Source organism: Eretmochelys imbricata, chromosome 2 (genome assembly GCF_965152235.1).
Source record: "Eretmochelys imbricata isolate rEreImb1 chromosome 2, rEreImb1.hap1, whole genome shotgun sequence".
Lineage (NCBI taxonomy): Eukaryota > Metazoa > Chordata > Testudines > Cheloniidae > Eretmochelys > Eretmochelys imbricata.
In genome coordinates, this window is record NC_135573.1 from 12,408,956 (window position 1) to 12,436,370 (window position 27,415).

At 44.3% G+C, this 27,415-nt stretch overlaps 1 protein-coding gene across 1 annotated transcript in view; it reads left to right on the top strand.

The window, feature by feature from the left end:
* The window catches only part of FAM135B (family with sequence similarity 135 member B), a 230,378-nt gene that overhangs the window by 117,261 nt on the left and 85,702 nt on the right, over positions 1-27,415 (top strand). Inside the window, exons 4-6 of the mRNA XM_077808827.1 lie at positions 603-673; positions 2,233-2,406; positions 15,574-15,700. Of these exons, the coding sequence (XP_077664953.1) occupies positions 603-673; positions 2,233-2,406; positions 15,574-15,700 (372 nt within the window). The remainder of the gene's footprint in view (positions 1-602; positions 674-2,232; positions 2,407-15,573; positions 15,701-27,415) is intronic.

Here is a 27,415-nt window from a genome sequence, read left to right on the forward strand (position 1 = left end):
CGGGAAGCGGCAGCCAGCACATCCCTTGGCTCAGGCTGCTTCCCGCAGCCCCCATTGGCCTGGAACGGCGAACTGTGGCCAGTGGGAGCTGCGATCGGCCGAACCTGTACATGCTGCAGGTAAACAAACCGTCCCAGCTCTCCAGCGGATTTCCCTGACTTGCCGCATGCCAAGGGTTGCCGATACCTGTTCTACATACTTTTTTGAGTAGAGATGAGCCAAAACCTTATGACTGAACAGCCCTGCTCTGAACACCTCTGAAGCTGTTTGAAAGCCGGACGCAAAGTTTATAATGTGTGTTCCTTCTGCATTCTGAAGCATGTTCCATTCAGTGAAAGTTTGCTTGCTGCTAACGCCATCAAAACTTAGTCTCATTTCAGAGCAACGGTGTATTTGTATGTCTAAAGCCGGACAGTAGCTCTGAATCCTACTGTAGCTGACCAGTTATATTGCCCAGATGTTCTATGTATGCACTTCAGCAGCTTTCTCACACCGCTCCTGCATTTCTTTGCACTCTCTTTGTCAGACAAAAATATTGCTTTGCGCTTGGGTTTTGTATGAGCTGGCTTACACAGGTAACTCAGCCCTTCTGTTCTTTGCAGGTGGAAGATGCATTAAGCGAAGCAGATTTTCAGCTCAAGTTGGACCTGCACTTTACTGATAGTGAACAACAGTGAGTGCTGTTTTAAAGCTCCATGGATATTGTAGGGACTCTCTGTCTTCATATAACATGAATTCAGTGAAAGTTAAAGGGTCTTTCGGAAACTGGAGAGCTCTGATTTGGCTTCTGTCTCCCTTGCAGAGGTGGCTGCCCATTCTTCTTCCTCCCTTCCCCCATACCTCTCCCCCACCAAGGGCATTTTTCTTATCCCTCCCCTTGCAGTAAGAGGTTTTCTATTTTAAGGGATTTTCAGAGGTGCTTGGCACTCCTCTAACTCTGCTATCATGGCAGTCAACAGGAGTCTTCCCATTCACTCAGCGGGACCAGGGGCTGCGATTTGGGAAAGTGTTGCTTTTCCGGATATGCTTCAGCGTTGTCCTGGATAAGGATGAACTTAAGCAGATGTCTAGTGCTTTTCTGAGTCAGGGCCAGAGTTAGGTCAAGGCTGAGCACGGTTGGAAAATCTCATCCTCTGTGTGTATGGGCTAAGAGCCTGATCCTATCTCACTAAAATCAATGAGAGTTTTGCCATTAACTTAAATGGGAAGAGGATCAGCCCTGGATACAGGAGCTTTGCATTACTCCTAGTTCACCGGTCTTGCCAAACCATGCTTGTAGCTGTGCTTGAAGAAGCCTCTCAGGGCCTACTGAGGTAATTGAAAAGTCTTCCAGTGACTTCAGCAGAAGTTAGGTGAGGTCCACAGTGAGCTCCTTGGAGTTAGGCTTCACACTTAATTTGGCCCCAAGTCACTTTATACACTGCCCCACAAGGCACTTACAGCGGAGCTCAGTGTGCAATTTCCATTTAGCTTCTGGTGTAGGTATAGATGAAAGAAGAGCTGTGTTATCGCAGGCTGGGGGTGGGGGGCAGTGCTTTAACATATCAGGGCTGCTGGGAGGGCCTGGAGGAGAAATGAATTGCAATTCATCAGAAATAATCTAGTGCATTTATTTCACTTTACTATTGTTGTAATCTGAACAATTGTTCACCAGGCCTTTTTTAAAGAAAAGTTTCTATCGTGGTATTTTGGTAGGGACAGTTATACAAATCTCAATGAAACAACTCTGTTCATCCAAGGATGCTCTGAGCGGTCTTTAAAACCCTCCAGTAACAGGTCTGCTCTTTCACTATTGCCATTCCCCTGAGGCAAAGCAGACTGTCTGGTGCTACACATCCAGATTAGTGCTAAATTCTGGGTGCTGAAATTTGAATTCGCCGGTCAACCTGCTACCTGCACTTCTCCCCTGCTACCCCAAAGCTTTCCCCTAGTGTGAGTGTACAGGAGTGGTGTACAGGAAGGAGATTGCTGCTTGTCTGGCAGACCCAGGATGGGGCTCTTGCATTCTGTCATGTCTGTTTTTTACTGTAGAGTAATAATATTTACATCCCCGCTACTTGCAAGTACAATTATGAGATAAGCATCAGCTGAGTAAATGCTCCGGTAGCTGACACTGTCACCATGAAGTGATAAAAATTCAGCTCATGCAGTCTCCCAGTCTGCTGCCTTTAATGCCGTTGTGGACTGTGACAACTTAAGATTTCACTAACCCTTGTAAACCTCTCCTTTCAGGTTGAGAGACATTCCAGCAATCCCTTTGATAAGCAGCCGTACTTTGGGTCTTCACTTCCATCCAAGAAGAGGCTTGCACCACCATGTTCCTGTCATGTTTGACTATTTCCACCTGTCAGTGATATCTGTTACAGTACATGCCTCACTGGTAGCATTACACCAGCCACTGATCAGGTAAAGAGCAGAGAAATGGCAATTGTGGTACAGTTCTTATGACAATGTTCACCCATCTGATAGTAGCGGCCCTTGCTTTAGAGCAGAAGGATGGACTTGTTCTTCTAGTCCTGGACTGGGATTCCGGAAGTCTGGGTTCAAATCTTGGCTCTGCCACAGACTTCCTGAGTGTCCTTGGGCAAATCACTTCATCTCTCTGTGCCCTAGTTCCCCTCCCTAAAATAGGGATAATAGCACAATCCCACTTGACAGGGATGATATGAGGATAAACTCATGGAAGATTGTGAGACGCTTAGATAAGGCAGCGTGGGGGGCATATAAGTCCCTTAGATGGACAGATGTGAGTTATTGTCATTTCTCCCTAGACTGAGATACTGCTGCGAGGTACGTAACTATTGGTGTATGTTGACTTTATAATGTGCAGTATATGTTCTCAGTTCTCCCACCTGATAGTGTTCTGCCCATGTATAGAGGAGCATAACGGGGCACAGGGAGATGTTGGCAAAACTAATAGCTATGGGGTGGGGGGAAATGGCTTTCTTCTCCTGAGAGGATTTTCAAGATCTCGAGACATTTTTTCTCATCCTGAGTCAGGAGGAAAATATGAAATCTCAAATTTTCATGAGCTGATAAACCTATTGGTTTGGGTCAACTGAAATGTTTTGTTTTGATTTTGACCTTTTTTTACTATGCATTAAATTTCCTTTTAAAAGGTTAATTGATTAAATTGAAACCCATTACTTTTCATTTCAGCAAATATTGTAATGTGACATTTCAACAATTTCAAAACATTTTTTTTTGGTTTGCTGGGGAATTCTTGGGAGCTGACCCTTTCCCACAGACAGTTTGAGTTTCAATAAATTGGCATTATCAGCAACTCACCCCCCGCCGCCATTTTGTAAAAAAATTGCCAACCAGCTCCAGTTGTTCGTCTTAATTATTGATTATAAAGTGTTTTGTTGTCCTCTAAGGAAAGGGGCTAGAGAAGTGTAAAATATTATTACTATGAGACATAAACAGTATGATAGGCAACTGATCTACAGCTGGGTTACTATTTAAGCTTTAAAATGTGATATTTGTGGATGTTTATGAAAAAAAGAGTGTTTTGATTTCATGCAGTGGAATGGAAATAATTTTTCGACAATACAATATATGGTCTCATTTGCTTCAGTTAATAATAATGATAATCTGAAAGTGCAATATTGTGGATTTATCTACCTCTTGATAAACATCCAGAAACTTAAATATTAATATATCATAAATTCACTAACCATAAAACAGGGTAAAATAAATAGCATAAAAGCAACTTCTGTGCCATGCATTCTCAAACAAAACCAGCCTATTAAAACCAGTATTCTTTTCTCCAAGTCCAGAGCCTTTGTGTCTATGCACACTTATCTTTGCTGTGTTTGCTGGGATCACAAAGAAAAAGGCTTAATTGTAAGAGCTTTGATCTAACAATAAGACCTTGTTTTTGCAAAGCCTCAGTAACTTTCTGATAATAAATTCCCTATCTTGTCAGAGTATATTAAGCTAAAAGCAAAGCTATTAATTTGCAGACTACAAAAAGAAAAAATCAGTGTGTGGTAGTCTTTGGTGTTTCATCATATTTTAGTTTCCTGGGAATCTTAAACTGCTTTAATGTAGATTCATAGATTCTAAGGCCAGACGGGACCATTGTGATCATCTAGTTTGACCTCCTGAATGTCACAGGTCAGAGAACTTCCCCAAAACAATTCCTAGAGCAGATCTTTTTAGAAAATCTTGCTTTAAAAATGGTCAGTGATGGAGAATCCACCACAAGCCTTGGTAAATTGTTCCAGTGGTTAATTATGCTCACTGTTAAAAATTTACCCTTATTTTATGTCTTAATTTTCTAGGTTCAACTTCTAGCCATTGGATCATGTTATACTTTCTCTGCTAGACTGAAGACCCCATTATTAAATATTTTTCCCCATGTAGGTACTTATAGACTGTAATCAAGTCACCTCTTAACTTTCTCTTTGTTAAACTCAAGGAGCTCGATCTATATAGCGTAGCACTATACAGCATATTTTCTAATCCTTTAATCATTCTCATGGCTCTTCTCTGAATCCTCTCCAATTTATTAACATCCTTCTTGAATTGTGGGCACCAGAACCGGTATTCCAGCAGTGGTCGCACCAGAGCCAAATACAGAGGTAAAATAACCTCTCTTCTCCTACTCAAGATTCACCTATTTGTGCATCCCAGGATCGCATTAGCTCTTGTGGTCACAGTGTCACACTGGGACCTCATGTTCAGCCAGTTAGCCACCATGACTCCAAAATCTTTTTCAGAGTCACTACTTCCCAGGATAGAGTCCCTCTTCCTGGAAGTATGGCCTATGTTCTTTGTTCCTAGATGTCTATGTTTACATCCAGCTATATTAAAACGCATTGTTTGCTTGCGCTCAGTTACCATGCAATCTAGATTGCTCTGAATCAGTCACCTGTCCTTTTCAGTGTCTGTGTCTGTGTATTCATTACACATTGTTTATCTGTAGAGCAATGGAAATTCTCATTCTTCCAATCTTGCTTTGTCCAGTCCAAGCTCATCCCCATCTTGGAGCCTGGCTACATTGATGAAGGAAAAAACAATACATTTGTATAAATATCAGTTCAGACTTTCTTCCCAGATGTGGCTGTTACTATGGTTCCTCCCTCAGGACTGTTCTGTCCACACCCTAGATCCTCTCCACAAAGAGCTATCCCAATCTCACTTACATTTAAATAGGGAAATGTGACCTGTATCAGTGAGTCAACAGAGCCTATTTAATCCTTTCTAACAAGGATCACTGTTTGCCTAACTGATAGGATATTTAAGGTTAAACACTGCCTTATTACCATATTACCTCTTCCATTATCTCTCATCATCATGGTTGGTGAAGGCAAAGATTGCAGAGTCAGAATCTCAGCTACATGGCCAGCCCAGATGGTTTTAAGCATAACTGTGGAGTACAATACAATTAGCAGCTTAGTTTTGACACAGTGAACAGCTGATTTATTAGTTACTGCAGCAGACCCGATACTCTGAAATTCCAGCTGTGTTACCAAAAGCATGTGGGATTGAATTCATTGGCACTCCAAGTATTGTTTTCTAGCCTCAAGTTTATGATTCAGCATTTCAGATGTAAATAAACATTGGTAATGAAGATGCAGTAACCCCAGGTTTATAAGCAATGGAAGCAAATTTAGGTCTGGAATCTGGGACAGTGGAGATGCACAGTATGATCCTGTGAGGCCTTAAACCCACTCCGCACTTGGCTTTCTAAAGCTAAGCAGCAGTTTCCCTTTTAAGTGTCACTGCAGAAAGAGGGCTAGGGGGGTGCTTTAAAGAGCAGCTAGCACTTCTCCCTGGCTTCCTCACTCAGCAGCGCTAGAGACAGAGATGAGCTGCTTTTAGTTCTTCTTTTGTCTTTAGGGAGCTGAGCCAGGAGCTGGTTACAATCTCCCAATTCAACATTGAAACTAACCTGACTAGTTAAAACCCACCTGAGGAAATAGGAGAGAGTGAAACAGCAGAGGGCGGGCCTCATACTTCTGATGTAGATGCAAGAAGAAACGCAGTACAATAGGAATATTGTGCTCTTGGGGGTTTGTGTCCATTGCCCCAGCCTGCAGCACGTCTCTGCTCCCACTCCTGCTTCCCCCAGCAGCCAAACACTTCCCATCAATGACAAGGCCTGCCACACCACTACTCTCAAACAGTAGGGGCTTCAAACTCCTTTCCCTCCGCCCCTGAACCTTTGGCTCCCCTAGTAATTGGTGCTGAATCCTTCCGCCAACTGCTATTCCGGGAGCAACATGAACAAAGTAAGATGTCTGTGGGGAATGTAAAGCAGGACTTGAGTGTCATGCTCCAGGATGCTGGAAAGCAAAGGGCTGTGCTTCTTGGGACTTGATTCCTCAGCAGTCCCACAATGGAAAGAAGATAATTCCATCTGGGAAGAGAAATGGGTATCTGTGCTGAAGGGGGTAAAATGTGTTGGGACAACAACACAAAACTTTTAAAATACGCACAGTTTTTGTAGGGAAACTAGGAGCAGGAAACTAAACCTGCTTTATTGGACGATGACATCCTTTGTGCTGCTTTCTCTAAACAGAAGGAAGCACATGCCACTCTGTATAAGACAAAACTGCAACGTGCAAATAGTCTCTGACGTGAGCGTCTGAACTATTGATTGTCAAATCCTTCCCTGAGTGCACTAGAAGGCCAGACCCTCTATGTTCAGCTTAGGTTGACTTGCCTTCTAATGAAAGTTCATCCAGGAACTTCAAGTGATTTCTATTTTAAAACTTCCAGGCGCTCTCTAGGCATTTGAGAGTCATGATTCCTTGTTGAATTGCCATTGTCCATAAAAACAGGACTGATAAAAGCAGAGCAGCCTTTGGCACTATGCAGAATCCAATTCAAGGGCTGGCAGCATGAACTTCAGTCTTATATTCAGTAGTTCCAGGAATCCATTTGAAAACATTTGTAACCCAATTAATACAAACAAGCAACCCTTTAAATGAATCTAAATCAGCGCGGAGAGCCTTCCCTGAATGCAGCTGGCAATCGTGTTCTCTCTTGTTTATATTATAATGGAGATTTTTTTTCCTCAGTCAAGAGCACCACCACCCACACACCCACCCACACATGCCTCTTAAAATCATAGAGGAGAAATCTCGTAACCTGCACTCAGGCAAAACTCCCAGTGCCCTCAGTGGGAGATTTGTCCATGTCAAAACAAACAGGCTGTTAGGGTTTGACCCACTTTACATCCTTTACATCTTCAGAGCACTCTATTGTAATGCACACCTTTCCCCAATGCCATCTTAGGGCTTGTCTACATTGGCACTCTACGGCTGTCAAGGTTCCTTCTCCACTCTGAACTCTAGGGTATAGATGTGGGGACCTGCATGAAAGACCCCCTAAGCTTACTTTTACCAGCTTAGGTTAAAACTTCCCCAAGGTACAAATTAATTTTACCCTTGGATTTCCACTGCCACCACCAAACTTTATCTGGGTTTACTGGGAAACGTAGTTTGGACAGATCTTTCCCCCCAAAAGCCTCCCAACCCTTGCACCCCACTTCCTGGGGAAGGTTTGGTAAAAATCCTCACCAATTTGCATAGGTGACCACAGACCCAAACCCTTGGATCTTAGAACAATGAAAAAGCATTCAGTTTTCTTACAAGAAGACTTTTAATAGAAGTAAAGGAATCACCTCTGTAAAATCAGGATGGTAGATATCTTACAGGGTAATTAGATTCAAAACATAGAGAATCCCTCTAGGCAAAACCTTAAGTTACAAAAAAGACACACAGACAGGAATATTCATTCTATTCAGCACAGCTATTTTCTCAGCCATTTAAAGAAATCATAATCTAACACATACCTAGCTAGATTACTTACTAAATTCTAAGACTCCATTCCTGTTCTGTCCCCGGCCAAAGCATCATACAGACAGACACAGACCCTTTGTTTTTCTCCCTCCTCCCAGCTTTTGAAAGTATCTTGTCTCCTCATTGGTCATTTTGGTCAGGTGCCAGTAAGGTTACCTTTAGCTTCTTAATCCTTTACAGGTGAGAGGATTTTTCCTCTGGCCAGGAGGAATTTTAAAGGGGTTTACCCTTCCCTTTATATTTATGACAACAGTGCTGCAACTTTCTTGCTCAGGGGTGTGAAAAAACACCCCCCTGGAGCACAGCAAGTTTCAGGCAAAAAGTTCTCCCGGGTTTAGAGGCACTTTGAAGAATGCAGGTCAAATTACAACTCCTGACTCTCCTCAAGTTCCAGGGAAGGATATATGGTGTCATTAAAATATATGGTTTCAGAGTAACAGCCGTGTTAGTCTGTATTCGCAAAAAGAAAAGGAGTACTTGTGGCACCTTAGAGACTAACCAATTTATTTGAGCATGAGCTTTCGTGAGCTACAACTCACTTCATCGGATGACCCAACACTCTCACAAATCTTGGGAGACAGGCCAGTCCTTGCCTACAGACAGCCCCCCAACCTGAAGCAAATACTCACCAACAACCACATACCACACAACAGAACCACTAACCCAGGAACCTATCCTTGCAACAAAGCCCGTTGCCAACTGTGCCCACATATCTATTCAGGGGACACCATCAGAGGGCCTAATAACATCAGCCACACCATCAGAGGCTCGTTCACCTGCACATCCGCCAATGTGATATATGCCATCATGTGCCAGCAATGCCCCTCTGCCGTGTACATTGGTCAAACTGGACAATCTCTACGTAAAAGAATAAATGGACACAAATCAGATGTCAAGAATTATAACATTCATAAACCAGTCGGAGAACACTTCAATCTCTCTGGTCACGCAATCACAGACATGAAGGTCGCTATCTTACAACAAAAAAACTTCAAATCCAGACTCCAGCGAGAAACTGCTGAATTGGAATTCATTTGCAAATTGGATACTATTAATTTAGGCTTGAATAGAGACTGGGAGTGGCTAAGTCATTATGCAAGGTAGCCTATTTCCCCTTGTTTTTTTCTACCCCCCCCCCCCCCCCGACGTTCTGGTTAAACTTGGATTTATGCTGGAAATGGCCCACCTTGATTATCATGCACATTGTAAGGAGAGTGGTCAGTTTGGATGAGCTATTGCCAGCAGGAGAGTGAGTTTGTGGGGGGGGGGGGTGAGAAAACCTGGATTTGTGCTGGAAATGGCCCACCTTGATTATCATACACATTTTAAAGAGAGTGGTCACTTTGGATGGGCTATTACCAGCAGGAGAGTGAGTGTGTGTGGGGGGGGTTGGCGGGGGGGGCGGAGGGTGAGAAAACCTGGATTTGTCCTGGAAATGGCCCAACTTGATGATCACTTTAGATAAGCTATTACCAGCAGGAGAGTGGGGTGGGAGGAGGTATTGTTTCATGGTCTCTGTGTATATAATGTCTTCTGCAGTTTCCATGGTATGCATCCAATGAAGTGAGCTGTAGCTCACGAAAGCTCATGCTCAAATAAATTGGTTAGTCTCTAAGGTGCCACAAGTACTCCTTTTCTTTTTATTAAAATATATATATTTAAATAATAAGATTTGTCTTATCAAAGGATCTCAAAGCACTTTACAACCATTAATTACTTTAGCCTCACTACAGCTTGGTGAGGATTTACAGGTTTGTCATTTATTGGATTTATGCCCCGATACTTCCCCTACAAATAAATATCAGGTTGAATACTTAACCTGTTGCCTGTATGTTCAACACTCACATTGCTGGGGGTCGGAATTAAGGCTGTGTATTCTACTGTGAGGGAGATTAATGTGGTATGGGTAGTGTGTTTCCTCTTCGGCTGGAGGCAGAAGGAAGTTTAGAAGATGCAGAGTCAGTCTGTCTGTGGAAATGTGCTGTGTGGGAGTTAATGTTTGATTGAGAGTTGTCTCACAACTTGGCATTTCCTTATCTTTAAGGGTTTGCATAGGGGCAACATGACAATTAACCAACTGTATTCCTTTTTTAAAAAGTAGATTTTGTTTATTGAATGTATTATTATTCACTTGTCACTGATAAGGAAACTGAGGCACAGTGGTAAGTGATTTGTCCATAGATCTAGCTGGCCAGGTTTACTCACTTCCCATTCAGGGGAGTCCTTAACCAGTAGGCAGTCCTGTCTGTGGCATGCCAATTGTAATGGCTTGGGCCAAAATTCACATATATTATCTGCATGTGTTCAAATCTGATTTTCAAAGCAAATGGAAGAAGGTGCAAATTGGAGCTGGTTTTCTGATGAAAACTGCAGTTTCCTCAAAATCAAAATGGTGTGTGAGAAAAAACGTATTTTGTTTTTGGTTGGGTCAATTGAACTGATCTGTATCTGCTTGAGCCATAGTAGGGCCTCAGGGGATTTGTAATTTTGGATGCCTCAAGTCTTTGTTCTCTGCTAATCCTCCCTGGATTAAATCTCTCATCATTAACTATGGTCTCTCCTCTGCATGAACAGCTGTGATGCATCCTGGGAGTTATAGTCTGGCTGAGGTGCCCAGCACATAGCAAATGGGGGCATACGGCAACCCAATTACAATTCCCATGAGTCACAGCGACAGGTCAAGCAGACATAGGTTAAAATAGAACTGAGAAGAAATTAAATGTCCAGTTCAATGAAATGACATGAAGTTTCAAATAGAATTTATTGTAACTTTTTGTTCTGTGTAACAAACACACAAACAAGATATTTCAACTTTTTGTCCTGATTTGGGGCAAAATCTAGTGTTGAATTATAAGAATTTGCTGAGGATGGGAATTCTGCTTTTCAATCAGCGCTAATAAACAGGAAGAAAGTTAAACATGTAAACAACAAAGGTTCTACTTTAATTCAAGTAATGTAAAAAATAGAAAAAATACAAAAATGAACCTGCATAATAGCTAACAGGAATTGTCTCCAAATAAGATGTTCTTCATGAGGCGTCAGTGGGACTTCAAGACTTTTCAAGCTTTTTAGTTAGTTTCCCTCAGAAAACAAGGTTTCCCAAAAAAGGGTTTTTTGGTTTTACGGTACCATCCCAAATCAATTTCCATAAGACCAGCACAATCAAATCCCTTCTCTGCTGTAAAGCAATAAATAAATAAATAAAAGTGACATTAAAAAGTGCTTTTCTCTCCATCAAAGTCTTTGAGAGTTTTGATAATATTCAAATGAAGGTTTTTTGTTGTCAGGTATCATTTGTTTATGCTTCTGAATGATACAATGACAGTCCTTTTACATTTTTGTGTGATTCAGGCTTTTCAACAGACCAAACCAGACTCTGTTGTCCATTGTCATGTGATTCTGAGCAATGTTTGTCCCTTTGTTCTTTGGAGTTCCTTTCTTTAGCTCACATTTTAGGTGGAATAAATACATTGAAGTGTTGCCTGCTGCTTAGAAGCAACCTCCAGAAAACTGATTGAATCACATCCGTTAAAACATATAAACACAAGGCCAGCCAATGCGGTTTTCTCCTCCTTATGGAGTGTCCTTGTAGCAATATATCAAAGCCTGAGGAGATGTAATAAACATCATTGCAGCTCTAGAGAGAGAGAGAGAATGGACTCTTGGTTAAGAGGCTGAACTCTGGGTTCAGTTCCTAGTCTGCCACAGACTTGCTGTCTGACCTTGGGCTGGTCACTTAAGTCTCTCTGTGCCTCAGATTCTCATCTCTCTAAGGCTTGGTCTACACTACAGAGTTAGGTCGATGTAAGCCACCTCGCATCGACCTTGTCGTTCATGTGTCCACACTTAAATTTGTCTCCCACCAATGTATGTTCCCCATTACAGCGACGCAGTAACACCAATCTTGAGACATGGCTGACGTACTGAGGTCAACGCAGCACGCATGTAGACAGACACTGCATTACTTATGTCGACTCTAGCAGTCCTGCAGCCGCTGTCCCATAATACCTAACCCTGACCTCCCTGGTCACAATTGTTAACTCCACTGCCAGAGGGTCACAGAGACCAGAAGGCCTCATCCCTGTTAAAGCCCGCACATTTTTGAAAAGCTTTTTCCTGATTGTCCAGTTTGGCGAGCACACCTAGCGCCTCTCTATTGTTGTGTGTGGTTGTCCAGCTCACCATGCCGGCTACCCGCTCCAGACGCACGCCAGCTTGGTTTAAACAGAAAATATCGGATCTCCTGGGCCTGGAGGGAGAAGAGGCTATGCAGGCACAGCTATGGACCAGCTGTAGAAATGTGGACATATCTGAGCACATGGCAAGAGGGATGCAGGAGAATGGGCATGACAGGGACAAGCAGCAGTGCTGTGTGAAAGCGAAGGAACTGCTTCAGGTGTATTGGAAGGCCAGCAGTCGATCCGGTGCCAAACCACCTGTCTGTTCTATGAAGAGCTGCATGCCACACTTGGCGAAGACCCCATCATCGCTCCGCAGACCACCATGGATACCTCTGAGGAGGGATGTCCCTTGAATCCTCCTGAAATATCTTAATGAAACTTTTGTGGAAGTGCTCCATGACCCTCTCTCAAAGGTGTATAGCATTGGCAGCCTTATTTCTTCCTCTGCAGTAAGACACTTTCCCACCCCAGTCAACAAAAACATTGCCAGGTGCTATTGCAGTACCCAAGCTAGTAGCATATGGGCCTGGACGGCACTGGGATGCCAGCAGCAGCTGCGCTTTGTGACTTTGTTACCCTCAGGAGTGAGACATCAGCTAAAATCACCACCGTCTGGGGAAAATGGTGCCAATCTTCAGTGCCATTGCCCTCTGTTCATAGCTTCATACAACCAAGCAGTTCCCTCCTCCTTTCCCTCACGTCAGGAGTGCTACACTCACCATGGTTAGAGCAGTGCCATGCACAAGCACTCTGAAGCAGAAGTGTCAATAAGCATGTCTTGTTTAAAACTTTGTGGGAGCAACGAAAGGGAGTTCTGAATCTTAACTTTCGCTTTCCATTGTGACTGTACTGATAATGGTACCTCTTGGTGTTTAATCTGCAGCTGCTGCCATTGTGGCCTTGAGCAGTTCCCCTTCCACGCCCATGGAACACCTGAGCCACATGAGTAGAAAGAAGAGGACTTGGAAGGACATAGTCAATCAGATCCTGCAAGCCAGTGCTGCATCAGACCTTGAGCAAAGAGGCTGGATGCTGAACATTGCAGAGAGCCTGGAGAAGGAAAGAGCAGACAGGAGAAAGTCCCAGCAGCAGAAGGAGAGGGAGATGCACAAGGACATAATGGGGCTTCTCTGGCAGTAAACACGGATGCTGCAGACTCTTGTGGACCTCCAGGTTCAACAGTCCCAGGCTTACCTCCCTTTGCAGTCCATAGAGGACTCTATTTCATTACCTCCCTAAATGCCCGCTCAACATTCCACATGCCCCATCAGGGGCCGCATGCTTACCCCCTACCACTCCACCCTGGGAGCATTACGGACAACCACAGCTTCACATACACTGACCTATGAAAACCACAGTTACTGTATATGTAGGTAAAATGTACATGAATGTTCTTTCCCCTTGTTAAGTTCTCTTCCATTATATTAAGTTTTGAATGTATTTTCTTTTAAATTGCAGATTTTTTTTTTTGCACTGGTTTTGTTACTGAATAAAATTCTATTATTTGGAAAATAATTCATCTTCATTAGTTCACAATGTATGTTGCAGAATGCCTTGCAGTTCTACAAGCACCCACTTGTGTTACTGTCCAACATGACACAACTCACAGAGTCAGTGAAAAATGCAGTGTAATAACCTTAAATGTACAGCAAGCTCTACAAAATTAATAGGTTCATTGACAGTGTTATGTTCATAGATGTACACCAAGCACCACATATCTCCTCACAGGCCCAAAGCAGCAAGGCCAGGTAGAGCACAGTACACCACAATGCATGACTGTGGCTCACTGCTAAAGTGCTCTTCCAAAGCCTTGGTGAGCTGTATAGCTCTGTATTGAGCTCTTCTAATAGCCCTTGCGTCTGGTTGTTGAAACTCAGTGGACATCCACTCCACCTCCACCCCGGAGGCAACTTTTCCACCTTTGCTTCACAGATATTATGTAGGACACAGCAGGCAGCTATAATCACTGGAATGTTTTTTTTTTCCCCACTGAGATCCAATCTTGTGAGTAAACCATGCCAGCATTCCTTCAATCTACCAAAAGCTCATTTCACTGTCATTATGCATGTGCTGAACCAGTAGTTGAATCTTTCCTTAGTGCTGTCGAGGTGGTCAGTGTATGGCTTCATGAGCAAAGGGTAAACTGGGTCCCCCAGGATCACGATTGGCATGTCAACATTCCCAGTGGTAATGTGCCGGCTAGGAAAGAAAGTCTCTGTTGTAGTTTTCTGAACAGCACTGCACACTGGGAAGTTGTCCCCTTGCTCCCAGTCACCCCTGCGCAACTTGTTTCTGCCCCACCATGCATTGCCATACTTCCCAAATGACAGTGTGCTGGATGGTGGCAGGTTGCATGCTGGGATCCCTCCCCAGGGTGCATTGCATTGTGCATCAGCACAGGCACTGCTGGTGAGTATGCCCGGCACTGACTCAAGGAACCAAGCAGGCACCCACACAAGCAATACACTAACTGTGGTGGCTTTATGCTGACCGTAACTTGCATCAACCAAGGTCTGTAGGGTAGACATGGCCTAAGACGCTAGGTATGTACTCAAAGTGGCTAGCCCCTCATGCTGCCATGACTACACTTCTGTTTTTCATGTGCTATCTGCATTAGCGAAAATGTGGGTATGTCTCCTCAAGGTGGTATTTACACCTCCCGCTCCAAATGTGCACATACCCTTATTGTGTGTCTTCAGTTCTTTGCACTCTTAGGCCCGTTCTACACTACAAAATGAGGTTGACATAAGCTGCATTAAGTTGATCTTGTAATGTATGTGTCTACACTACCAAGACCCTTCCACGACCTAAATGGCCAGTAAAGTCAACTTCTGTACTCTACGTCCGCGAGAGGCATAGCGCTTGATTTGACATCCATGGGTCGAAATGAGGATAGTGTAGACATCGCGTTGTGTAATTTGAATGAATTGGGCTCCAGGAGGTGTCCCACAGTACTCCGCTGTGACCACTTCACTGTGCAGTGGAGAACACTTTGAACTCCACAGCACCTCAGCCAGGTATACAGGAGGCAGCTGCTCCCCTGTTAACTTTTGAAGCCCTGGGAACTTTTGAATTTTCATTTCCTGTTTGATCAGCGTGGAGAGCTTGCCAGAGACTCAAGGCCGCAAACGTGCTCCAGCATGGAGTACACAGGAGGTGGTGGATCTTATTGCTTTGTGGGGAGAAGAAGAGGCCACACTCTTAGATGCCCTAACACAGATTTAGGAGCCTGACTCTAGACTCCCATTTTTTAAACTCTAGGCCCTAGTAAGTTCATTTTCACCATTTGAGATGCCAACTATTGGATATTTTCTGTGTCCCATGGAATTCTTTCCCTTTGTGAGATGTGTGGTGGTGACTTGTTATATCACTTTAAAACAAAGCCTAAGACTTTTTAATGTGGCTTAATACCCTTCTTATTTCATGCTATTACAAGATGTGCTGTTAGTTCAGTGCTTGTGAAAACTACTTTCTAAAATCTGCAATAAATTCTGCCTGGTGGGTAGTGGGGATGGAAACCGACTCTTCCATAACTCTGACTTTTAGTAAGTGTCTTTTCCTGTTGTTTCTCCTTCTAGCTTTGCTCGTCCAGGGAAAGGGTCGTGGCTGGGTAAGGGCAGCCTGGAGACAGGACCAGACCAGTCCAGTATGTCATTAGAGAATCTAGTGTTTGGAGCTGGCTACTGCAAACCGACGTCATCTGAGGTAAGGGCAGGCCAGCAACAATGGAATGGTTACGTTTTGACTTGGAATCTATGTACTCGACTGTGACTTGGATTATCTATGCTGATACAGGGGAGAGTGAAAGAGTAAGAACCCTTCTAACAGCCCTATGTGGGATACCCTGACTTTGGGTACAAGTGTGCAGTCCCCACCCCGGAGCAAAAGGGCAGAGGGTGTTAGAGAATGAACGGCGTCTTTGCTTCACACCCTATGCTCGTTTTCCAGCATAGCTGAGCCACCAAAGAGAGTATTGGGAATTGCTGTGGGTAAAAGACAAGAAGCAAATTACAATCCCCTCTCTGAGGACGGAGGAAACCGGGGAGTAATTATGCCTTTGAGCGTTGTCCGAGTCACCATGCCTCCTGGGTTAGTACAGCTTAGGCACATCCCCGTACTCAAAGCAGCACCTAGAGTAACAGTGTATGTCAAGGCTTGTTGCTTTACTAGTGACCTATAAAAAGCATTGGAATAGCAGGGTTGTTATGTTCTAGACCAGTGGTTTTCAATCTGTGGTTGGGTCTGTGGACTGCGTCTCAGGGGTCTGTGTGGTCTGCAGATCCCTGAGAGTTTGTAGACTGTGTCTAAGATTTCCAGAGGGTCCAGAGCTCCATGCAAATTTTTTTAGGGGGTTGCAAATGAAAAAAGCTTGAAAACCACTGATCTAGACAGCGACTGACCAAGTGCTAAGTAAGAACCTTCACTTTTTCTTAAGGTTAAGATTTTGTCATGGGTATTTCAGTAGAAGTCAGACAGGTCGTGGGCAATAAACAAAAAATTCACTGAAACTTGTGACCTATCTGTGACTTTTACTAAAAATACCGAGGGGCAGAGGCGACGTGTTGAGGGGCATAGAGGGTCATGTGTGCCCCCCCCGACCGATTTGCTGCTTGGCTGGTATTGAGCATGCTCAGTAACACTGCCGAAGCCGGCTGCCCTCATTCTACCCCCCTGCCCACTATTGACAGGCAAAGGTTGTCTGCGGGAGTTGGAGTTGGAGCTAATAGTCTGGGACCCACTGCTGCCTTCCAGCTGTGACACAGCTCCAGCCCCCGGTGCCAACCGCCGGCCACAGCTCCAGCCTCGGGGGCTGACCGCTGCTGCTCCAGTCCCGCGGCAGGGGCAGAAGTCACGGAGGTTCGTTAAAGTTATGGAATCTGTATCTTCCCTTACAAATCAGACTCCTGAAAGGGGTACAGTGGTCTGGAAAGGTTGAGAACCACTGGTCTACGGTATGAAAAAGGTCAAAAGTGCATTGAGATAAGCTTCACGGAGGTTTGCTATCTCATAGACCCTGTAGACAAGGCCCAACCCAGAGGTGTTGTATATGCAGTTGGCAAAGAGCTGTGGGATTCTTTGGGATCAGCCCTGTCTTACTCCCATTGACATCAGTGCCACAATTTCTACCCACTGCAGCCATGCATCTGTCACAATAAAAGTAGCATTAGCGCTCATGGTCAGAAAGTCTGATAAGAGCTTGCGAGACAGATACCTTCTCAGTCCAGTGGAAAGCATATCATATCTGCACTGCTCTGTGTGGAGACATAACACAGGGCCACATCCTCAGCTGGAGTAATCGACATCGCTCGCTGGACTTAACAGAGCTACCCCGATTTGCATCAGCTAAGGAACTGGACCTTTAAATCCGACAATAAAAATAGAGAGCCAAATAGTAAACCCTTACTGCATTTTTACTCCATTTTTCTTCAACCCCGAAGCATGCAAACTGCCACACAAATCAATGAGTAGTAGCAAGCACTACGCCTAGCAGTGCGTCCGTCACAGGATGGGGCTCCTACGTTGCTTCTGCATTAGATGATTTGCAGTAATCCAAGGGGACTGTTCTCCATTCATTACTGTACCTTGCAGGCTAGCTTCTGCATATTGCCCATCAGCATTAATGGACTATAAATATTGTACTTCCGTTTCAGAGTATAGTATATAGAGTAGTATAAAGAAGTCATTGTCTGTACGAAATTTTAGTTTGTACTGACTTCGCTAGTGCTTTTTATGTAGCTTGTTGTAAAAGTAGGCAGAAATTTAGACGGCTTGATATAGCCCCTGGAAGACCTCTGCGTACCCCCGCTTGAGATCCACTGCTGTAGACTACATCTGGCTTGATGCAGCTGGTCGAGGTCCACCCAAAGGCAGCTAATCTCAATGTAGTTCCCTAGCATAGACAAATCCTTCCAGGGCAGCACCACATGGGACTGGGGAGGGAGAGAAGATTTTGCCCAATTCTTTGCTAGTTGCAAAAAATTCTATGAAATATTTAAACCCCATGCTGAGCAGATGGGAACTCGGTCACAACTGAAAGCCCCCCAAGAAGTAGCACTACCTGGAACTCAGGAGAACGAGGAGCTCAGCCAGCTATAATGGGATTTGAACCTATAGTTCCAGGTATAATACTGGTCAGGTTTTCGGAGTTGCTCAGTACCCGCTGAAGCCAACCGTGTTCTGACAGCTGATGCTGCTACAACTCAGCTGTAACTTCCAGGAGTCTACGGAGTGCGAGGTAGATCACTCTTAAATCAACACATCAGCCTCAGATTGTGTGGAATTCCATTATTATGCAGTCACATACATTGTTTAATTATTTTCTGTTAAAACATGGATGTACCAATAGCTATAGAAACGGCTGATGTCTAACTCTCTGGCAAGGCCCAAACATATCACTCTGAAAGCTCTCAGTGACTCTATCGGCTTGAACGTTTTCTTTCTTATTTTATTTAAAAAAAGAGAAAAGTTTCTGCCTCCGTTTGAAAAGAAGGTTTTCTCTCCTTTCACGCCCTCCCGCTGCTTTGCCTGCTAGTGTTCCACCCATGGGAAGCCGGCGTGCCTCTGCTCGTGACAGATGCCTAACGTTCTGTGCTCTGAGCTGCGGATCTCTCAGCGCTGAGAGTAATTAAATGTCAGTAGCAGCAGATTGTACCGGTCCAAGTTCCCCAGCTCCCGCCAAGTGACCTCGGGACACCGCTGACCATTCCCTCGTCTCCCAGCCTACTATAACGATACTAATTCACGCTGTGATTAAAACCAAGGCGGTGTCCTATTATTCCCTTCACTCTCTTCAAAATCATACGCCCAAGCGATCAGTGTTTTTTAGCAGTTTCTCGGGCGTTAGGTGGAAGCATCCAGTTATGCCATATTTTGATGCAGGAAAAGGTGCCATTACCTTTCTTCTCTACAACTCGTTTATTTCAAGCATACCACTCCTCTGAGCTCAAGGCATTTTGAGCTACTAGAGGGTTCCCTACCAGACTGAGGGATTCTGACACCACCCGCGCAGAGGCAGGATGGGACAGTGTGTACCCCTGCATGAAGAGTCTGGAGGTAGTGTTGGGGTCATGTAGAGGGAGGTAGTGTTGCATCATGTAGAGGGACCACTGCAGTTCTAGGCTACATCTACCCTTGGAGCTGGGGTGTGAGTCTCTGCTTGAGTATATCTACGATAGCACTCATTGAGTTAGTGCGCTAAAAATGGTAGTGTAGCCATGGTAGCACAACCAGGGATGAGTGGCAGCCTGGGTTCGCCACCCTGAGAACAAGCCCACCCAGACCCCATGAGTGTGTCCTCGTGCCATCACTCACTGTTGCCTCTACTAATATCGCTATGCCACTATTTTTAGCACATTAGCTCCAGGAGAACTTTCATGTGGTCATGAGCACCCCCCTAGCTCTAAGTGTAGATGTAGTCTTCGAATGCGTGGTATGTTTAATTTACAGGCAATGCAAGGGAGAAAGGTCAGAAATCGGATGGGGGAGGGGGAAAGAAGAAGGGGGTGCACTTTCAAGCTCCACTCACCACGTGAGTTCTGCCCACGTGAGTAGCCGCTCACCATACATTGTACAGATGTTCAAAATAAAATCAGATATGCTCATTGGGCTTCTTGGGATTGATTCTGTCTCCTTGGGGCCCAAATACACCATGGGCTCTGATTGGCTCCATTTGTGTGGCGTCTGCTCAGTGAGGCTTGCGTGCCCCACTGGACTCCTTGGGCTTGTCTCCCTCTTGGGGGCTCTCAGATGCCTAACTGGACTCTGCTAGTCTCCTTGGGTTTGGCTTCTTCTATACTGGGGGATTTCAGAAGTAGCAATACTCTCCCAAGCCCACTCAGAGGTGTTGGTTCACATTCTGCACACACAGGCTGACGTTGCATCATGTACGTTTGGTTCAAGTTTTCGAGAACATTTCAACAGCCAGGTTAGGTCCTGGAGAATAAGGCAGTATTCTGAAAGATGTGCCGATGTACCATATTGGTGTGTACCAGCTGAACCTGAGCCCTTGACTGGGATTAGGAATCGTGAGTTTGGGGTTCTGTTCTTGGCTTTGCCACATACACACTGTATCCATTGGCTAATGGCCATTTGGACCCAAATTTTCAAAAGTGGCCTCTAATTTTGTTTGCCTTACATGTGCTTATTGTGTTTTGTAATCAAGGTGCAATATACAGGGTGACTAGTAATAGACTGTACTCACTCTAATCTTATCAATTATACTACAGATAATTTGACTACTAATTAGTCCATCTGTTAACTATTTAAATTTGCATGACTTGGAGTTACCAAGGACTGTAATGTAAAGTTCAATGGTCTAATTTGGCAGTTGGTTTCTTGTAAAGAAAATGTACTTTTCCCAAGTGGTATTCTTCTATGGCTCAAAGTCAGCCTGAAATTTCTGAATTACTTTATATATGAGTGGGTAATATCCTTTATGTAGAGCTGTAAGAAAACAGGGAGATGTTCTCAATGGAAAATTTTGGCTTCTTGTCAAAATACTGAAAGCCAAAATATTTGTGTCTAAAACTGAAATATTTTAATTCAGAATGGTTCCACCATGCCTCATGGCAGTTGTAGTTTTGGTGCCTTATGCTCCCGTTGTCTACTGTGAGCTGGGCTTTCTGGTCAGACTGCATCTCCCTGGTGCACCACTTTCTCTCTTCTTCATGAGAGGAAGGCTGTGTGTCATAGAAGTCGTTGACTGTGATCCATCATTGGAGATGCAGTCCAGCCAGAGAGCCCATTCTATAGAAGAGAACAGGAACATAAGACACCCCAGACTACAACTCCCAGGAGGCATGGTGGCACCATTTCAAATAAAAAATATTTCAGGTTTTTGGGGGAAGGCAGGGAAATAGTTTTCAGGTGTTTGGTTTTTTGAAGAAATATTTTTTGTTTTTTGGTGTGGAAAGCAGATATTTTCCCTGAAAAATTTCATTTTCATATGAAAGTCCAATTTTCCAGCAAAAACAGTTTCAAAAACAGAAACTTCATGTTCCCAGTGGAATGTACTGTAACTCTCCAGAGCCACCGCACCTGCCATATAAATCAACAAGGAGTGTTTCACCCTTTCTGATTTCTCTTCAAGAAAGCTGGCTCCCAGGAGCATCTGGAAGTTCTGCAACTGATGCACTGGTGTTACGGTTCCCCCTCTGTGCCCAATCCAAGAAGGATGAGAGTCTGTTACAGTCCCAGCTAAAGACCACTGGCTCTTTAGCTTACACTGTAGCAGCTCATGCTTTTAACTCTGGAATCCCTGGTGTGTGTCAGTCAGCTGCACCACCTCCTTCAGTTCCCTGCTAGGTTCCCTACCAGACTGAGGGATTCTGACACCACCCGCGCAGAGGCAGGATGGGACAGTGTGTACCCCTGCACGAAGAGTCTGGAGGTAGTGTTGGGGTCAGGTTTCAGAGTCAATGCCCCATGGAGATAAGTGGGGCAGTTATACCCTTTGAGCTATCATCTCAGGCAGTCTGCAGAGTCAAATGCTGCTGAAGTTATGCTCCAGCTTCATTTGATCCATGTTGTGCCAAAAAAATCTGTTTTCTTCTGCCATTATGCACCTGTTAAACTTGGTGTTTCCTGCTTCTTCTTTTCATTTCTAGCCAGTCAGCAAATGTTTTTCCTGCTCCTTCTCATCATTTCTTTTTCTGAGCATTTCTTCTTTGCTGGCCGTGGCCTCTGGTACCTGCTGACCTAGCAAGAAAAGATATCACAAAGAAAGAAAGCAGGCATTAACTTTGCAAAAGAAGGACTAAAGCCCAGCTGTTTCCTTTGAAAGGGCAGATATTTTGCATGTTTTCCCTTTCTCCCTTTGAAGCTAGTTAAGGGCTTGAGGGCTCTTATATTCCCTGCTGCATAAAAAAACTTAATCCTACCAAAGAGGAAACTGAGTTTTCTCTCCAGAGACCCGAAGGACTTGCAGGATCTGCTAGATTTCATAACATTTTCCCTTTTTGCAATAGATCCTATCGTGTATTATAAGAAAAATGGCTGTTTACAAGCTCGGCACACGATTTTGATCTTGGCTATGCTGGTGCAAATCTGGAGTATATCCATTGGCTTCTGTGGCATCTATCTGGAATTACACCTGTGTAATTGTGATCAGAAGCTGACTCATTCGTGGAAAGGAGTTGCATGGGTGTAATTTAGAGCAGAGTTTTAGCCCTGAATTTTAATTTTAGATAGGAATTGTTCCGTATTTTTGGGCCCCTAGCTCTCTTTTTAATGTCAGTCCAACACTTCAGATACATTTTTAATATGCAAAGGGAAGCATTTAAAATACGTTCACGATGGTTGGTGTTAAAAGAACAGACACCTTTTGATGTTGCTAATTTGAATCTTAATTAGCAGTGTCAGGGAATCTAACAAATGGCCATTCATTTGTTCTTCTGCAACTGTAAGAGAGAATACACCATTCTAATGCTCTGCTTTTTGGGGTATTGAAAAGTATGTTTAATCATCAGAGTTTGGAGACCATTTTTTGATGATTGCTGTTCATTGTCTGCCATTTACAGTAGAATAAAGACTATTGGTTGATATGTACACAGAACTATAAGTGGTTTCCTATAAGTATTACAATCCTGCTAATCTAACAGCCATGCAATAGGGGTAATATTTTTTTAGTGGTTACTTCAATGTCTTTCATTCTTTGTTTCTTTTAGACATGGTGCTGGCAGAGGGAAGCAGTGTTGTGATCTAGATTAGGTTCAGAGTTTGAGATTGAGGCCAGTTGAGGACTATGGTTCAAAGATGATTGGGGGTAACATCTTGAAAACTTGTCCCATTTTCTTTTATTCCAGATGGTGGAAATATCTTGAAATTAGCTATTCCTATGAGATTTCAAATATGTTTAAATCAGAACCAGAAAAGAGGCCATTTCTGTTTTTGGTTCTTAACCAGATCCTCAGGGATTTGTTCAGATTTGAGGATTGATAATTGACCCCTCCCTCCTACCCTGAGTATGGTTGTCCATCGTAGCTGACAACACAGCATCTTGTATGTTCTCTTGTGGCTACACAGTAGGATCTGCGAAGAGCAAGATCACAAACAGAATGTATAGGCTTCCACTGAAGACTTGGCATGATGCTTGGCCCCATTTTCAAAGTGTTTATAACCTTTGCAATTGCTCTCTATTCAGGTCTGTCCTTGACTGTATCTTGGAAATTATCCATATTTATGTCACATGATTAGAAATTCTGCTTAAGAGAGTCTTTGATATATTTCTGTTGACTGCATTTCCTTCATTTTCCAGTTTCACAAAAAGAAAAGGAGTACTTGTGGCACCTTAGAGACTAACAAATTTATTTGTTGCATCCAATGAAGTGAGCTGTAGCTCACAAAAGCTTATGCTCAAATAAATTTGTTAGTCTCTAAGGTGCCACAAGTACTCCTGTTCTTTTTGAGAATACAGACTAACACGGCTGCTACTCTGAAACCTTTCCAGTTTCAGTTCACCTTTGAGGACCTTTTTGGGGGAGTCTGCTATCATCCATTCTGATAACATGAGCTGTCCATCTAAGCCAGAGGTGGGCAAACTACGGCGGGACCATCCTGCCCAGCCCTTGAGCTTCCGGCTGGGGAGGCTAGCCCCCGGCCCCTCCCCTGCTGTCCCCTCTCCCCCACAGCCTCAGCTCGGCTCCTGCTGGTCAGCAAGGTTGCAAGCTGCTGCCACTCTGAGCGGCATGATAAGGGGTTGGGGAGCGGGACCGGGGAGGGTTGGGTAAGGGGCACGGAGTTCTGGGGGGCTGTCAGGGGACAGGGAGCAGGGGGTTGTTGGATGGGGTGGAAGTTCTGGGGGGGGGCAGTCAGGGGATGGAGCAGGGGGGGTTGATAGGTGTGGGAGTCCCGGGGGGGCCTGGTCAGGGGGCGGGGGTGTGGATAAGGGGTGGTGCAGACAGGGGACAGGGAGCAGGGGGAGTTAGATAGGGGGTGGGTTCCCGGAGGGCAGTTAGGGTGGGGGTCCCAGGAGGGGGCGGTCAGGGGAGAAGGAGCAGGAGGGGTTGGATGGGTTGGGGATTCCGAGGGGCGCAGTCAGGGGGCAGGGGCCAGGCTGTTTGGGGAGGCACAGCCTTCCCTATCCGGTCCTCCATACAGTTTTTCAACGCCGATGTGGCCCTCTGGCCAAAAAGTTTGCCCACCCCTGATCTAAGCTGAGCTTTGATAATCAGTGCTTCCATGCTGATTGTTTTTGCTCTTTTAGTGATGTTTATGTTTGACACTTTGTCTTACTGGTGGACCTTCAGAATAGAGTGAAGATAGCTCATGTGAATTTTTTCAAGTTGTTTGATGCATCTGCGATAAACTGTCCATGTTTGCCTGTATAAAAGCGATGCTCTCAGAGCTGCATTGTATATCCTGTTTTGTTGACAGTTTGATGATATGCTGGTTGAGTATCCTATGGTGACCTCTTCCAAAATCCTGGTTTGCTTTTAACATTCTGTTTGATAGTACATGATCCAGGGAACCGTCATCTGAGATAGTACTGCCAAGGTATGTAAAGAGATGAAAGTTCTTTAGTTTTGTACCATCAGTGCTGATGTTTGGCTCAGAGACAGTAGTTGGTGGAGCTGTTTGGAAGCTTCAGTTTTTTCCAGGCAGATGGTGAGTCCAAACTGTTTAGTTGCCTCTGAGAACCTGTCAAGGATAATCTGTAGGTCACTTTCACTATGACGAAGAGGAGCAAAATCAACCACAGAAAGGGCTTCACATATGAGTTCCTCAAGGACTTTTGTCTTTGCAGTAAGCCTTGGGAAATTGAAGTGTTTTCCATCAGTTCTGTACTTTATGTAGATGCCCGTTTGAATATTGTCAGTTCCATAATTCAGAATGGCTGCAAAGAAGAGATCAAAGAGGACTGGAGCCAGCACACTGCCTTGTTTCGCCCCATTAGACATGGGGGATGTTTTAGAGAGGCCACCATCTGAGAATACTTGTGAAGTTATGGCTTTGTGGAATTGATGTGTCATGCTACCAAATTTGGGCGGAGGGTTGTATGGGGTGCAAAAGGAGAAATAATACCTCTCGCCCTGAAATTTGAAAGGCTTTGCACATAAAGTCCCACTTTATCCATGTCTTTGTTTTGTTGTTGTTCTTTGTTTTTTATCAGAAGCTTCATTGCTTTTTTAAAAGCTATGTAACGAAGGAGTCAGGACGCCCTAGTTCTGTTCCCAGCTTTCATCTAACTTGCTGTGTGACCATGAACAAGTCACTCAGGGCCAGATACGCACAAGGGGTCTCTAAGTTGGTTGCCAAAATTTAGCTACCTAATGTAGACTCATTGCATTGACAGGGTCAATAGAGAGACCAAAGACTTACTGTAATCAACATGGCAAATGAATTATCCTTCCACAGCTACAGATACCTAGATAGCGCTCATCACTCTAGTATCTGAACTTCGGGCTGAAGTCCATTGTTGAGGTTTGTACTGCAGCAGCCTGTTGTTCCTGCTAAGTGGTAGTACCAAGTGCTATCAATTTTGTTCATTTAAAAAACGATAAAAAAATGTTATGGACACAACGATCCACATTTTTGGGGTTCTGGTTTTGGGGGCTGATTAGGTCTATTACATTAATCAGAAAAAACTACTCCCTGTTAAAGTCTCTGCATCAAGTCAATGGTGCTTGTAACCTGTGGTCTGACAAAACAAGCCCAGGGGCAACTATAAGAGTGGTTGAAAGAGAAATAAAGAGGTGTTTACTTGTTGATCAACTTTACATGTTGCTTGGTTGTGAGCTACAGAATAGTTCCACTCTATAACTGAGCACTTTAATGCATTTTTCCATATACTTAAATCTTTACCTATCTTCAAAATTCAGTGTTGGTTCCTCAGGCATCTTAAAGGAGGTGGGTAGGAACAAGTGTTCCTACTTTCTACCCTTAGGTGGAATGAGCTGTGGGAGGGAGAAACTTTTTTAGTCTCAGCCAATGCCAATGGAAATGGCTAATCGCTGCCGGTAGATGTCATGCACCACGGTACAATTTTTCTTTCTCCTAAGTATTTTCTCCAGTGGTACTTTGTTGAAATCTATCCCCGTATCCTTCAAGGACACCACAATAATTCCCGCTGACAGTCACAGAATTCTTGAACAGAGACGTCATCAGTTCTGAGCTGACTGCCTCTCCAACAGCAGCACAGATGCCAACATCAGAATGGATGAGATCCATCACCTAGATGCAAATTCTTTGCCACTGGCCGGTGTCCCAGACAGTAGCACTGAGGCTGAGAAATGAGAGGAGAGAATGCCTGTTTTTCCTGCCACTTGCTCTTGTTTTGTGGAAATAGATCCTTACATGGCATCAAGTGCTGCATCCTAGCTAGAGGTCACCGTGCCAATAACAATTATGCTGAATGTATAGGAATTAGTTGTTCTGTTCTTGTTACTTAGAATAATACAGTAGTGCCTTGAGGTGCCAAGACGGGGCTCATTGTTCTAGATGTTGTACAAGGGAACTCCACGTTTCTCACAATCTATGACAAGACACAACAGGTGAAACAAAATAATGGGCTGAGAGATAACAGTGAAGTTGGGTGCAGCTGCATGAGTTACTAGTCTCCCGTTGGTCATAATATGCCCAGGGGGTGGGGGGTGCCAGCTTAGCCAGTAGAAGATAACTGTGATCTGTGTGTCTCATGTCTGACACTGGAGGTATTTAAAGTCAGCACAGCAGTTCAGCACAAGATTAAATGCCATTTAAGTCAGAAATCAATGGAAAGTAGGTGCCTAAGTACTTTTCAGGATCTGGGCCAATGGGAATTAGGCACCTGATTTAAGTTAAGGGAGTGTGCTGACATGCTTTGCTGAGTTGGAATCTAAAAGAGAACAAGGTGTGGGTTTTAGGATTTTGCTGATTGGAGCTGGCCAAATATTGCAAAATAGTATCGGGAAACTTTGAAAAAAAAATTGAAATCAGGTCAGCTGTATTTGCTCTCCTTTTCATCCATTTTCCCCAAACTGTTTTTTGTTGTTTTCAGGGTGTTAGAAGTCATGTGAACACTTATGGGTAGATGTTTTTGCAGAAGAATAAGTCGTATCGCCGTCTTGACATCGCTTTGATTTCCCTCCTCTTAATAAAAGTTCAAGTCATCTAATCAGGGAACAGAAACAAAACCACAGTCAGTGCAATGGAGCTGCAATTGTAGTTGGAGCCTCGAGGGCAGGGATCGGCAACCTTTGGCACGCCGCCCATCAGGGAAATCAGCTGACGGGCTCGGATGGTTTGTTTACCTGCAGCATCTGCAGGTTCGGCCGATCGCAGCTGCCACTGGCCGAGGTTCGCCATTCCAGGCCAGCACATCCCTTGGCCACACCACTTCCCGCAGCCCCCAGTGGCCTAGAATGGCGAACCGCGGCCAGTGGGAGCTGTGTTCGGCCGAACCTGTGGACGCTGCAGGTAAACAAACCGTCCCACCCCATCAGC